Source organism: Patiria miniata, unplaced genomic scaffold (genome assembly GCF_015706575.1).
Source record: "Patiria miniata isolate m_02_andy unplaced genomic scaffold, ASM1570657v1 HiC_scaffold_20, whole genome shotgun sequence".
Classification (NCBI taxonomy): domain Eukaryota; kingdom Metazoa; phylum Echinodermata; class Asteroidea; order Valvatida; family Asterinidae; genus Patiria; species Patiria miniata.
Window position 1 is genome coordinate 31,173,192 of NW_024037059.1, and position 15,991 is coordinate 31,189,182.

Consider the following 15,991-nt stretch of genomic DNA (forward strand, 5'->3'; position numbering starts at 1 on the left):
GACATGCCGTGAATCAGCATTTCTGAAGTGTTGACTTGGGTCGTGCACCAGCTTATTTTATACTTAAACTCGTAAAAATGACATGGTTTAATAAGTCTCCAAACATGCCCTCCCCTTTAACGGGTTTACGTCCGGTCAGTCAATTAGCAAACGAGATGGAAAGACCTAGGTTTTTTTTAATTAGTGTGTGATCAACTGTAATGGAAATCCGGTCTGATTGAAGGTTGCTTAGGATATCCATTAGAGAGAAGACAGGGTAACTACTCAGAGGTGGATGTACGTCACACGTCGTGCACGGTTTATCATTACTTTGTCAATTCATTAAGCCCGCCATTAATGGACAAACAAAATGCGCTACAGGTAGCATCCAAGGCTTTTTGTCACTATACAAACAGCCTCGCCCGCCCAAATCCTCACTCTGAATAGTGATTGGATATTGCTTTGGCTGCACCAAATAAAAAAAATTGTTTGACAGACATCGCTTGAATAACTCTCAGAAGTTCACGTCGATTTTTGTCAATATCGAAGAAAGGTATCGAACTGGAATCTGTATCTCTGTACCCATGTAGGGCTAGAATTGATATACAAAATATGGCGCGCGAATAAGTGACATTTTACGTTCAAGCGGTAGCTTTTGATTATTTCAAGATATCTCTTATTATTTCAAGATGTAAATTTTAAAAGCCTTTGAGTGATTGATTATTATGAGATATCTTGAAATATAATTCAGGAAATATATTTATGTTTTCAAAATATATCTGAATGATATTAAGATATCTCTGAAATGATTTCAAGATATCTCTAAATTCATTTCAAGATATCTCTCAAATCATTTCAAGATCTCTTAATTTACTTCAAGATATCTTTAAATTTATTTCAAGATACATGTATCTAGCACTCATTTTAATATCTAGAAATCCAATTCAAAGATATCTTGAAATTCATTTCAAGATCTTGAAATGAATTTCAAGATATCATTTCAAGATATCTCTAATTCCTTTTCAAGAATCTCGAACATCGTTTTCGCTTCAGTGTCACATCAATATTTTGTGCGTATACAATATGACACTGGCGGAAGTGGAAACGATTCCAAGATATCTTGAAATCATTTCGAGATATCTTTAAATCGATTTCAAAATATTTCTGAAACATTTCGAGATGCCTTGAAATCGCTTTCAAGATATCTCGAAATCGATTTCGAGATATCTCGAAATCGATTTAGAAATATCTTTAAATACATTTCCAAATATCTTAAAACAAATTTCAGATATCTTGAAAATGATATAGAGATATCTTTAAAATTATTTTAGCGATACAGATCTCTAAATAGATTTAATGACATCGATGATGTGAATGAATGTCACTTATGCGCGCCTTGATAAAAAAAAATCTCAGCGTACCTTAAACAGATTTCAAAGGAATCGTCCACCACTTTTAAACATTTTAAAGTTTATCAAGTTAAGAACGGTTCGGGGATGGTAAAAAAGGAAGAAAATCAAACATCGGTAAAAACGAACGGTAGCCACGCAGTCCAGACACAATATTCAACGATAAAGCAACGTCGAAATGTAATCGGACATAATGCTGAAAAACTAATAGGCAAAGTAAACATAGGTAAAAGCTGAAGCAAACATTGCACTGTTTACTTTACCTACCGCAGAAGCACAAGAAAGCAAAAGTGCAATATGAAAGACAACCTAATGAATATGGTAACGATTATTTGAAGCGCTTTGGCCGTATGCATTAAGCATGCGTAACTATGCCTTGTGTAATCATGACTGACAGAACCTCTATATAAAAGGAGCACCAAATCCACCTCGGCATTAGGTTGCCCGGCATAATAAGCATTATCGCTAAAGGAACATTTCAACCGGTTTTTGTGCTGAAGTATAACACTATCATTACACCATCAATACATAGAGACGACTGAACAACATCAGACCGCAGTAACGAGTAACGCTTTTTTTTCGTTCCGAAGCTAATTTCCCGGACAGCGTTTAGTAGTGTTCTAGCCGGTACGGGCCAAAAGCCGACCAGCGATTATAGACAATGAGGAACACGCGTAAATTCACGGAGCGCTGGATCAAGGTTGCGAATATCAGCAAAGATCAGGAGCGCATCTCGCTGGAGGATAGGGGGTCATCCGCAGGGTCTGTCCGCTCAACGAAGACCATGAAGACAGTGGTGAGTGAAGGCGGCCGAAATGGACGCGACATGGGTAGCAGCATGGGTTGGAACAGCCCTGGGGGATCCTCGGGTATCGCGGTAAGTCTCCTGGCAATTTTCATGGAGTTGATGAACAGTACATATTGCAATGCACTTATACAGGGTGGTTAAAAATAAATAAAAAAATCCACTTTTTAAAGCAATGTTCACTTATTTATAAACTTTGTTTTAAAACTTTTGATCACTGGCATTTCAGCCAAAAGTGATGAAAAAATCATTGCAATTGCATATTTTGTCTCTGAGCTATGGTAGTTTGAACCTTTTTATGTGCGAACCTTGTTTCTTTCCGTGGAGGTATACATTTATCCGCTTGATGCGAAACTTCCTTCAAAAATTTACCTGCAAGTGAGCCCAAAATAACGTTTCAAAATAGTCATAGTAAAATGTAAATTTCGATCTCGATTTCAAACTAAGAAAAAGATTGTTATTAAACATTCGCATATTTCGTCGAAGGGTTGTTAAACATCTAACTAACTGTCTTTTCTCCCAAACGAAAAAAAAAGGCTTTAATTTATAAGCAGACTCCATACGCGTTAATTTGCCCATATTGGTTATTATTGTTAACATGGAGAGCAAAACAAATCAGAAGTATCTCATGATGTATCTCCATTCTACAAACAAATCATCAGTCCTATTAAAATATGTACTGTAAGCAATTCAATCTTGTAAAATTTACTGAATTTATTTTGCAACCATGGGTATAAACATCGCGCCAACGACATCGAGTTCACGAACTGACACCCGGTATTGCGCGCACATCGGACACTCATACGAAATAGAATGATTTTCGTTTTCAAGAACTGACACCCAAGCATGATGGGTACGGAGAAAAACGTTTTGAAAGCTTGACATGAATCTAATGCATCCGTATACTTGTTGGCTTACAAATGTAATTAAATAACGTTTTAACTGATAATCAAGATCAATGTCAGTTCGTGAAAACGAAAATGTACCGAGTGCGCGTTTGAAATGGCGCACTGTGCAGGGTGTCAGTTCATGAAAACGAAAATAACCCAGTTCTGCAAAAAGGTGCTTTAAAGTTCCAATCGATAATCTGATTTTTAACTTTTCTCCATACACATTTAGATTTAGATTATACCTTGAAAGGTGCAAGGCCTGATTTCATCAAATACTGTTCCAATTCCATCCAATATATGAAGAACCATCAATAAAATATTCCTTCTACAAGTTTAACAAGGATTGGTGTTGTCATTTTGAATTTAAAAGCATTTTTTAATGAAATACACATGCCTAGGGAGACCTGTACGTCAAGTTTATAGTTTTGGTATATCATGTTTACCATAACTTACTTACACGTTTTTTTATTTTCAAAATATATCCGCACATAACGTATCTCAACGGTATACAAATCAGGCCATGCACCTTTAAAAATTAAAGTGTCGTCAGTGTTTATGTACCCTTGTAACAATGAGGTGGACAAAATGTTCATGAAATCAGTGATTATATTAAAATCATTGATTCAATTAAAAAATTTCAAAGGCATTTTTCAATGTTAAATTTTTGTCTGGAAATTTTCGAAAACTAAATTGAGTTTTGTGGATGATGGGTATTATGGGAACCTGAAAACTCTTCGTTGGTGGGTGTTAGGGTGTGTTGGAAGATTCATACACATGTTTTGTAGACAATGGATATTTTGAAAGCAAAAAATAATAAATAAATAAATAAATAAAAAAATTAAAAAAGGCAATTCAAATTTATCAAAAACAATACGATTTTTTCCTTTAAATAGTAAAAAAATGCAAAACCTTCTTCTTGAAATAGGCACGCTGTAACTGTGAATACTAATCCTAATTTTGGGTTCACAATTTTAACAGAAAACCCCCGAGCCTTAACAGTGTTTTCCTGAAGTGACATTACAGCAGCAGCGCCCTAATTAGTCAAGGAAACCATGGAACATTTTAAAATGCTTAAAGAAGTGCACTTATCAATACGATTAGCCAAAAAGGATGTCAAAATATTTTCATACATTTAAAAGAAATAGAAAGTTGCACAAAATACGTATGTAAAAATGCAAGTCATGGCCCTTTAAAGTCTCGTATGCTCTTTTTCTTTTAAAGTGCTATACTTATATATAAGTTTTCATAACTTTTATTCTTAAAACCCCTCTCCCCCGCTTTTTGATTTTACGGAGGTATCCGGAAAAAATGCCTACATTTCGGGGCGGTTGCCCCCTACATAAAATCTGTATACGCCACTGCTTAGTCTACCTATTGCGAAATTTGTAATTCACAATGTGAGTAATACACGCGGCTTAGCAACGGAATCCCGTTAAGAGGCCCCAAAATTGTGCATTTATGTTTTCTCTGTTTTCTCAAAGTGCATCCATTAAATTGAAACTTCAATGGTTAATGCACCTTACTTAATATTTTGAGCAAATGTTTTTGCCTAAAAAGGAAAAGAAAATCACAAAGAATCCAATATACCTTTAAGGCTGAAAGGGAGGAATTATAAAAAGTATTGGGTTGTTTATTTTTATATATAGATGCCCCACCAAAGTAAAACCAAGGCAACAAGTGAATTAATTTTGATGAGAAACTGATGGTTTGTCATGTCGTACCCACTCTATAGGAAATGGCCAAGTTTTCTTTGGATGATTTCATCGATGCGGTACGAGAGAACTCGGCTTGCCTCCATGAGACCGATAGCAAGGGAGGCACAGTGCTGCACTACGCGGCTTACACGGGCCGTAAAGATCTGATCGAACACGCCATTAACTGCGGTGGAGGTAATGGCCATATCATTATTCTTGTCTTTTTTTCTTGTCTTGCGTTGTGTTTCATCCTGATTCTTTACAATCTGACAGGCACTTATCTTTTAAAGTTGGTGTAGGCCTATACGTGCTTTTTGGTTGTGGCACCTTGGAAAATAGATTTTAATATTGAATTGAAACTTTTCTAGCATTACATTGAGCTTTCCATTCAGACATCGCACGAAAAAAAAATCGGCTCATGACAAGAATCAATCAATAAATTTCAATATTTTGAAGTTTTCAATTTTTTTTTAATTAAGAGCGGGACTCTCCTAATTGGTTCTGAATAGTGTGCGCAATTTTTGAACTGGAGCGCCGTTTAAAACCAATTTTTAAAACTGTATGAAGGCCTGCAAAAATACACAAGCCAATTTATTTGTTGTAGGACATTATATTCCTTTAAATTTCGTTCTGAAAAGAAAATCATAATTTTTAAAAAGCATGTATATTCCAACTTTAAGTATTAAGTCACTGTCTGTTAAATTACAGCTGAGCTGTCTGTTAAATTACAACCCTCTTAATGTGGTCTCTTAATGTGGTCACCTCTGCTGTTCAGCGAGAGCATTCTGAACCTGTTCCCATGAAAGGATTAATAACTATTCACAGTGTTGTAGTCGAGACCGGATAGACCGAGACCGAGACCAAGACCGAGACCTGAAGTTGCGAGACCGAGACCGAGACCGAGACCGCGGATAATAAATAACAATAATCTAAATAAAAAACCAAGACACTAATTACAGCTGAAAAGTCTGTCTTTGAGATGAATGATGTTGATGGGGATGTGAAGGAAGTGATTCAAAGCTAGGAATCACTTGTACCTGCTTAATTGTGTCATGCGAGTGCTCTTCATGTTTGCTTCATACCATAAATTACAACATGGCAACAGAATTTGTTATTGTTACAATCAATTAAAAAAATGGAAACAACCTAATTTAAAGAAGGGGAAAACCTAATTTGATGAACTCCATATATTGTTGCCACTTTTTTAAAAACATATTTTTTTTAAATATAATATTGTTTAACTACTATAAAGTGTCAATCTGATGAAGAAACTCTAACTTAGGAGTACGACAATTTGTACTAGTTTTTTGCAATGTTGAAACTTGACAAAAGTAAAAAGTTAAAGGTGGATGTTTCATCTGTTATAGGAACTAAACTAAACTGTTACAGGACATTAAACTCCACAGCCACCCCTTGGTTTCAGCAATGACTACTAACGGATATTTAAAAGCAGCTTTACTTTTACATTGGACCTCCTTGTAAACCTGATTCAAAAAAAATTTGGAGCAAGAAAATATTGATTTATTTTTTAAAATTTCAGTCATGGAATATAGACTTGTACATGTAGACCCAAAAATTGAGAGGTGGTAGCCAGAGAGGCCTGGCTTAGGCTGAAATGTAATGCCACTTTATTTTGTTTAATGTCAATAACGTTACATATACTATAGAAGATTGATGAATCATATTTGCCTGATCTATCTTCTGTTAATCTGTCCGCCGTCATCATCGTCATTAGCCTATTTGAGAATGAGGCCGACACAATAGAAGGGCGCTGTCACAAACTGAATGTGATGTGCGAGATGCACTTTTAGGATTCATGGCTGCGTGCGCACGCCTATTTGCGTTTTGTACCAGCGTATCGCCCGCATTGGCTACTATGCTGGGCGATTTACTTGAATATTTTAGTAATTTACAAGTACAACATATTGCCAATATTTCAATCGTTTATTGTGATGGCCGTAAACAGCATTTAGCGATTAATGGAACAAAAGTCTTCTCGACTCATGCAAACGCAATTGACATTTATAAAGGAGACAAGGCAGGCAATTAGACTCTATTTTTGTGTGAATATGGCAGTAGCTCAATTTGTGTTTATCACAGATGAAAATATGAATACATGGCAAGTCAAAAATAAAGTGACAGTATGATAAAAAAAAAGAAATGGCACCATCCATTTTGTAAAAAAAATATATAATTGGGATAAAGAACATGTTATTGAGTAGTAACTCTGAAAATTTCACGTAATTTGCATTCTCTATTCCCAAGTCGTGGCTTTTTAATAAAGAGATCACAAAATTCAGCTGTCCACCACTAGCAATTTAACAGTCTACGAATTGATGAATATCCATTAATAAATATAATGAAAAAAAAAACCCCGTTTTCCCGCCTCCACGAATAAAGTAAAAATTGAAAAGAAAAATAGAAAAAAATCATTAGTATTTCTGGGGAAAAAGAGTTGAATTGTTTCCCATATTAAAAAAAAAAAAAAACTGACAGTACATTGTAAAAACAATGTTTCAATCTTGATTCATAAGATTTTAATCTCAGTTGTATTTGGAATCAATGAGGATGGCTATAAAGTGCTTGTTTCAACAAATCATCCCACAATAAAAACAAGAAATAAGAAGAGGAGCAATGGTTGTTGGACTATGCCTCACTCACCAGAAAGTGAAGAGAGACATGTCTATCAGCATCACACTGCAGTCACATTTGCCCTCAACTGATCTTTACTTAATCCTAAACTGGGGCCGGGGCGGAATCCGCCCCCCTCACTTTTTGGCTGGTCTCGACTCGAGACCAGCCAAAATATCGAGACCAAAGGGGACCGAGACCGAGACCAAGACCGAGACCACAGCTCCCGAGACCGAGACCGAGACCGAGACCAGCAAACAGTGGTCTCGAGACCGAGACCGAGACCGAGACCGGTCTCGAGACCTACAACTCTGTCTATTCAAGTACATAATTGATAATCGGAGATTATGTGTGCAAGCTTTCGAGAGTCGGTTTACAACGTATCACTCCGGATATAATTCATCGCACACTATACAGCAGCGTTGTCAATCGTGTTTGATGTAGTTGGTTGTTTCCCCTATCAACCAGGTCGTGGGCGAACCATTAAAGTTATGTAAATAAAGTTGTATGGAAACGCAATTATGAAAATGCTTTCATGCAAATTTCGCCCTTCACTGACGGTATTGATTGCATGCTTGGACTGGACAAAAACTGAAGATTATTTTTTTTCTTGCATGCCTGGTAAAGTTGGATTTTTGGATTTAATTATCCGAAATCTCAAACCGTCCGCAAACTTACGAAGAGTCAGGAATCACATGCTCGGCGAATTGTAATTCTGTTTATAACACCTCACCCACGGATTCTGCATCTTGATTGGCTGAGAGTGAGTCACATGGTATTTGCTATTTTTGCTATCTTGCTGTGCACGGCCAAAAAGACTATACACATAGCAACCAACGTATAAGCATAGCAACCGGTATTGTGTGCAAACGCACACGGCTGTATGCGCGTATTGGTCCCAAGCGCTAGCGCAACAGAGCTGGGTTCGAACATTTTGTGAAGGGGTGGTTTGGAAAAGTTCAAGTAAATTTTCATCTAATTTCGTATTGAACTAAATTGTACATGTATTTTGAAGCAGAATCTGTGGGTTAGGTGAAAAAAAACCCAACTTATTGACCGCTTTAACTCGACAGTCGCAGAATAGTATAAAACTGGCCTCCCTCTGTGATCCATGGAGCATTCTATTTTCAGAAACAGAATGCTTCATGGATCACCTTGGGAGGCTAGTTTCACTACACCACTCGAAGCAGTCAGCATTTGAATAATATACGCATATATTAATGCTGGTATATACGTGCTTTTTTCAAAATTTCGATTGTCTTTTCCGAACGAATTTTAAGGGAATCTAATGTCCTGTACAAATAAATTTGCTTGTTTGTATTTGCAGCCCTTCATACTGTTTTAAAAAGTGGTTTTAAATGGCGCGCTCCAGTTCAAAAAGTTTTGAGCGAAATGCTATAAATATTGATATCTGTTGACGAATCAGCTCATGTATTAACACGCGTTTGATTCATCTGGTCCGATCCTAGCTACGCGATGATCGCGGCCGGTTCGCGACACATGCTTCGCAATCAAAGATTCAAAGATTCAATTCAGTTATTGAAGTGGTAAATACGATATTATTACCGAAAAGATCATATTAATGAAGTCTGCTTTTCCTTTCCTTTGTTATTACAAATCAACATTTGTTTTTGTTGTTATTCACTTTATGATCAGTTGATTGTTGATTGATCACTCATGATCTAGAAAATCCCAAAGAGTGAAACTATAGGGACTAAACCATTTAGAGCTAAAATCACCCCCTTATTTTCGATTGACATACTCTGAAAAAAAGAACCACTTCAGATCAAGCTTGAGTGAAAACTCGATCTTTTCGATTGAATGAATTTCACTCTAAAACGTCTAGTCCCTAATGTCAGTCTGTGAGAGTGAATTTTCGCTCGAATGGAGTGGATTTTCACGCCATGGAATTTCAATTGATCGGAAGTTGACACCTCATCTCACCCCAGAATCAGCTCAACCTGCCAATCAAAAGGGTATAGATTTTGTTCAGAAACCAGAGGTTCTCAATATCCGTGAATGAATAGGTACCCTTAAGTTATTAATTGAAAGCTAATGATCCGACCTGTCTGATGCACCTGTATCAAATGTTGCTATGACAACCCGTTATTTTCGGATAACCCTAGTCGCAGGTCACCAATGTCATCGACTGACTGACTGATTCACCGACTGTCACTTGATAGCCGGCAGTGTTGTAGTCGTGTCACCAACGTCGAGTCGAGTCCGAGTCCCGAGTCACAAGCCTCGAGTCCGAGTCCGAGTCACTTGTCATTTATAAGTTGTTCACCAAACCGATCACTGGACCCTGGTGTTCGTCGTGCAGGCGCGCGCTAGGCGTGTGTGCGCGGCCCCGATTTTCCGTGGCGCCGTGTTTTGTCTATGGAGTAAAAAAAAGATGCTACGTTCGTCGGACAAAATGCGTAACGATATGTTTTTTCTTTTGGTGAAAATACGTGATTTGAGTCACGAGTATAAAAAGCTCGAGTCCGAGTCATCATGGTCGAGTCCGAGTCCGAGTCATTTTCCAATGTGACTCGAGTCGAATCCGAGTCACGAAGAATGTGACTCGAGTCCGACTCGAGTCCGAGTTCTGGACTCGAGTCCTACAATGCTGGCAGCCGGGCAGTGCTATCGCATAGGATTACCCCGTACCGTCCGAACCATTGTGTAGACCAGATACATGAAAAGGCTTCAATTGAATCATAGCTATTTTGAATCAATTGATAAGAATTGTGCATGCTTTGTGACCAGCGTTATAGGCTTGCCTGCTCATGCTCTAGCCTGTATAACGATGTTCGGTGTTCTTCGTTCTTCATTTGCTACTTTGAGACCGTTACAATCGATAATGTACTAACCAACGGATAACGAATCACCAACCGATAATGTAACAACACTTTGTCACCATTTTCAGGAAGAGCCACATTTTAAAGAAAAGGCGTTTTTGAGATAATCGCAAAAGAAGTTTCTCCTATTTTAAAACTGCAAAAAATACTACTTTGCAACAACTTTGTGCAGTAAGGAAACCTTCACATGATTATATGAGAGCTGAATTTTTACGTGAACCCAGTAATTAGAGTTAATACAGAAGCTTATTAGTTAAAATTAATTAGTAAATATATGTTTCTGTTCGTGAAAACGAAAATTCAAGTTTCCTTCATTTTGGCCCTTTCTGTTCAACGTTTTTCCATAGGCGCTCGTGCGTACGCGCGCGCAGCTAAGAATGTAACAGATATGCTCTTCGTGAAAACGACAATTTCAGCTGACCTACTTTTTCGCCTTTCCCTGCAATAGGTTTTGCATGCGTTTAAGGGGTCAACATGTATGTGGCTCTTCGTGAAAACGCAAAATGCAATTATCGAGATTTCTGCCCCTTGCATCATTCATGTAAGTTGGAAATTAATGATGTTTTGCTTACAGAAACATGTAAAAATGGTTAAGTACAATGTTTTAAAGCAAAATGATAAAAATCGAAATCGAAAAAAATGGTAATTTTGGACATTATGTGGCTCTTCGTGAAAACGGTGACGAATAATTGACCGATACTGTTTCACTAGCCGATAATGTAACAGAAATTAACCGATAGTAGTGCAGTACACGTTACTACACAATCAGTCAACTTTTGTTGCATAATCGGTTAGGACTGATAATGTAAAACCTATTGACTGATTGTGTAGTACATTCTACATGTACTACATGTGATAAAGTATCGGTCAATTTTGTTACATTATCGGTTGGTGATACTTTATCCTTTGGTTATCAGTTGTAACGAGGGCATCCCTGATTTTATTATTTGGTTCCGATTACCGACCGAACCTATTTTGTTCTCCCGATCCAAGACTGAATTTCTTTTTTTTAATTACCGTCGAGGCGTCGACCCTGTCTGGGAACCCACATTAACTTAAATTAATGACAAAAAAAAGGAGTATCAAATTCAGGTAAACAGACCAGAAAATAATATCTGATTTCACTTTGAGCACGGAAATTAGCAACCCTTAAGCCATCACAGAAGTGCATGTTGTCAGTCATCATAATTTACCTAAACGCTACGTTATGGCTGCCACTACAACCTAAACGTTATTGAGCTGAACGATAATATAAGTCAACTACATCTTGCTACAGATATACAGGGTGAGTAAAAAAAGCGGAACCCAAACCCCCCCAAATGTATTTCATATTTAAAAAAATATGTATCACCAAAAATAATAATGACTGGAAAGCCAATTTCAGAAACTACTTTTAGATGAGCAAATTACTGAAATTGCTCAATCCGTTCAAAGAGTGTCACAAATTAAAACGTAATGACTCTAAAACCTGTGCGTTCTGACCGTTTGGAACATCAAGGAAAATTACACAGATTACTTGTTAAAACAACTGTAGTACACGATATCTTTATTAACAACCCTGCTTGGGCCAACAACATGATTTATAAAATCGGTGATATCAACCTATAATCATCTCCCAGCAATAAGCAGAACAAGAGACAATATGCATTTGGCATCATTTAATTTAGCCATCTATTTTTTTATCTTAAGATTTTGTTAATTTTTTCCCGACCGACTGACTCTACTCAGAGGCTACAAAAATATGAGAACCGACGAAACACAAAGGGACGCCCTAAGCTAACAACAAGTGTACCAAGTATGGGAATATAAATCAATTAATTATTGATGAATGAGGATAATATGGTAACATGAGTTACCTTGAAAATGTCATTGGCATAACACAGTACGTCAGTAACAAGACACCATTACTAGGGCTTTCTATAACAAGCTGTTGCCAATAAATTGTCAATTAAAAACGACTTAGCTTCAAGTCATTTTGAAGTCAATTAAGGGGTCAAAAAAAAAATTGCGGTGTCATGTCAAAGAGCATAGAGAGACCTGATCTTGAAGCAATAACAAAAATCGAAGTAGGGTTCGTGTGGTCGTTAATCATTATTGATTTATTTATAATGGAAATAGCAATTAGTTGCACGATGAATGAGGAATAATACTTTAAAGCACGCGAGGATTTCAATTACGGCGGCCGTGGTAATTTGAAGAAGGGTTCTTAAGAAAACACGGCAAGAAATGGCATACAATCCGCGGCACACATTTTCTCAGGTTTACACAATTTCTACGCAATTTTTTTCAGGCTTACACACGACCCTGGATCTATGTTAACTTCACATAAAAAAGCTTTAAATTCTGCATGAATGATTTTTAAAAGATTCCTACAAATCCGGCAGATTTTTTTTTAAGTTTTCGAAAATGAGGTTGAAGTTATGATCGTATATCATTCACTCTTCCGGGTCTTCCCCAAAAATGTCCAGCTCAATATTTGGTATCGAGCCATAGAAAGACTCATCGATTTTCTCGGAAAAGAATACCTGGTGAAATCGTTACTTAAAAGACTTGTTTCTCAAAAATGGCCCCTGACTAGTGGAATGCGGTGGCCTATAGTGGTCTGGAGCATTGAATTTGGGGTCTGCAGGTAATTCTGCAGGTTGTTGGTTCGAGTCCTGCCCGGGGTTATGGTGCGTGTGCCCTTGGGCAAGGTGCTTTGTCGCTCATTGCTTCTCTCCACTCATGATTAGTTGGGTGCCTATGAGGGCAGAGTTAGTCCGAAGGTTCAATAGTCCGCAGGTTCGATAAATATCTATCATTAATGAACTGCACAATTATGTTACCTTTTTATATTATTTATTTTCTTACTAGACGTGAATGCTCGAGACATTATGGGGGATACTCCACTACATTATGCTGTGAGAGGCAATTCCCAAGATACAGCCAACAGTCTCATATATGCTGGGGCAGACCTGACTGTGCTCAACGACGCTAAAATGGCTCCACTTCACCTGGTCTGTGACCTGGATATGCCGGATATGATTGAGGTTGGTCTACATGTAGATTATACTACATATACAAGCAACGTGAGGATCACAAAGTAAAAGTGATCTTTGGTGAATTTATATAGTCACGTACCAGCGCTAAAATTGTTGATTTGCCATATATACAATCTTCAACCATGCACTCAAGGGCGATTTCTTTCGCCATTACATAAGCAAATAAACGTGCTGTTTAGAAGCTATCTTTGAAAATCATCATAACAAGGATGACAGGCAATGTATACATGCAGGCGTGGATCGGGGGGGGGGGGACGTACCCCCGGTAAATGTAGTCAAAACCGGAAAGAAAGAGACAGGGGGTGGGGGAGGGTATTCTTCTTAAGCTCGAAATGATCTCGGAAGCTGCGGCCCAACTGTAGACCTTCTGTAGCCTATAAGTCATGTACATGATGTAACAGTCTGTTGTTATAATGCACAACTACGCGCTGGTCGTGACTGTCATTTGAAAAAGATTCCCATTATTTTGTTGAACGTCAATTGGTGCATGGAGCGTTTATAGCATGTGGAACCCCAATTTATGTGCAGTACAGTGCTAGCCCCAATTCGAAATGAGTGACCTCGTGACCGCGTAAACAAAATTTCCAAGACTGCAATAAATTAATAGCTGGTGGAGACCTGAATTTGAAGCACTCGTTGCTGCGAGGGCCTAAGGGACAAGGTGATTGATTCCCGAAAAGGGCATGTGCTGACATTTGTTACAAACCAACCAACCAACGGAGAGACATGAGTCAATCTAGAGCTGCTCAGCCGCAGCTAAAAATGAACAGTGTGGCGCCAATTTTAACTTTTAAAATGGAACGGAAAACATTGAATACAAATATTGTTTTAAGTTTTGTGTATTTCCTATCTCGATTTAATATGGCATTACAATGACCTATAGGCTTAGTGAACGGTCGATCAAAGTACAGGCATATGAATCCAGCTGAAGGCGGGCTGGTTTAATATCACTGTCTCAAAAAATAAAAGTTTTTGGAACAAATTTAATTTTCCTGTTGCACAGAAATAGTAAGTAAAAGTAATAGCAAAGTCTGTCACGAGCCAATGTGGCCCATCAGGCTATCTCCGGTCTCAGTAGCATGAAACGACTGAGAATATTTCTACTCCCCCTGGATGGGATGCCAGTCCATCGCAGGTTACTCCCCAGCTAATGCTAGTACCCATTTATACTCCTGGGTGGAGAGAGGCATGTGGGGTGAAATGGCTTGCCCAAGGACACAACATATGACCAGCAGCTGGATTCGAACTCCTGACCCTCTGATCACGAGTCACGAACCCTAACCACTAGGCCACACTCTCCCACAGAAATAGTAATTTGTCATTTAAATGTTTTTTTTTTTTAAATGACATTAAATCTGTTGTTGGATTTGTGTTTCATCATACAGTAAAATAATATTCTGTTTTATTTTTGAGGTAAGCGTGTTGTTAGAATATGATCTTTTTCTTTTTCGTTCATGATACCTTGTATCTAGTATCGTTATTGGACATGGCAGATTGGTTATAAAAATTAAACACTGATTCATCGTATTAGAACCTGGGGTCATGTGTGTTTATCTGATTAATTGTACCACCAACTTCTAATACTCGGGTCCATTGACATTTTCAAGTGTTTCGAAATGAGGTGGTCATGTTTGCATTGTAATATATTGCTACTGCGCTGACGTATGGTTCTCAATACCAGCAAAAAAAATGTCATTTCGCAAAGTCATCATCAATAATTATTTTTTCTGTATTTGTTTACGTACAAAATGACGAAACCACTTTTAAAATGTGTCGTACCGTGAGGAAATTACAATCGTCGAAAGGCCCGATGACTTATTTTGTTAGTATTAGAGACCAGTCGCATACAGTCAGGTACAAAAACTACGATGATTGGGGTCTACCCGATGTTCCTCAATACCTATGTTCCCCCAAATCCTTAGGGTTAGGGTTAGGGCTTGGGTTAGGGTTGGGGAACGTAGGTATTGGGGAACATACGTATGTACCCCGATGATTGTATATGTATTATGCAATTTGTCTTGCCGCGCCGCCGATCTGCCGATGGTTTTATTACAAATATACATGTAACTCTGAACTAGCCTATAGTAACTAGTTGTATAGGACGACTACGCCCTATTCTTGAAATTGAAACTAGACTGAATTAAAACCAAGAACGTTTCTGTGAAAGTTAGGGAAAAGAACCTGCAAATTACATTATGCAAAAAAGTAGGGAGAAAGTTAGAAGACCGCATTATTACATTTCTGTAGTCTTGAGATAAAACATAGCCGTGAAGTTACAATGTACATGGAGGCCTAATTGCTCCTCTGTTTTTGATAGTTTGATTAAATTACACTAATTTTAATCCTAAATTTATACGTGTATAGTCAAATGAATGTTCAAGCGGTTTTTGTCTGCTCGCACTTAAAAAGGGAATGTACAACATTTGCTTTTGCTGTAATTTTTAGAAATGGATGGATTTGAGGGTTTAGTATTTTATAGCGAATATTGTTACACTGACTTATTTGAAGTTTTCTGTGTTCGAAGAAGCTGGAAAACAAAGAAAAACAATCATGTTTCTGTATCTGGTTTCCTGACCCCACTTAAGATGAACCGGATCAATTTGAAGAGGTCGGGAAATTGTAAGGTCAGGGAATCCGTCTAGCTGGCTTATACCCGTTCATAGGTGTGTAATCGATTGCGAACAAAATGTTGACTAACT

General features: G+C 37.7%; 1 protein-coding gene across 2 annotated transcripts in view; it reads left to right on the forward strand.

The window, feature by feature from the left end:
• The first annotated feature begins 1,769 nt into the window (after nt 1-1,769).
• Nucleotides 1,770-15,991, forward strand: part of LOC119728633 (transient receptor potential cation channel subfamily A member 1-like) — a 61,825-nt gene continuing 47,603 nt past the window's right edge. For both annotated transcript variants that reach the window (XM_038200949.1, XM_038200950.1), the window contains exons 1-3: nt 1,770-2,265; nt 4,816-4,972; nt 13,105-13,280. In XM_038200949.1, coding sequence (XP_038056877.1) covers nt 2,050-2,265; nt 4,816-4,972; nt 13,105-13,280 — 549 coding nt within the window. In that variant the 5' untranslated portion in view covers nt 1,770-2,049. The remainder of the gene's footprint in view (nt 2,266-4,815; nt 4,973-13,104; nt 13,281-15,991) is intronic.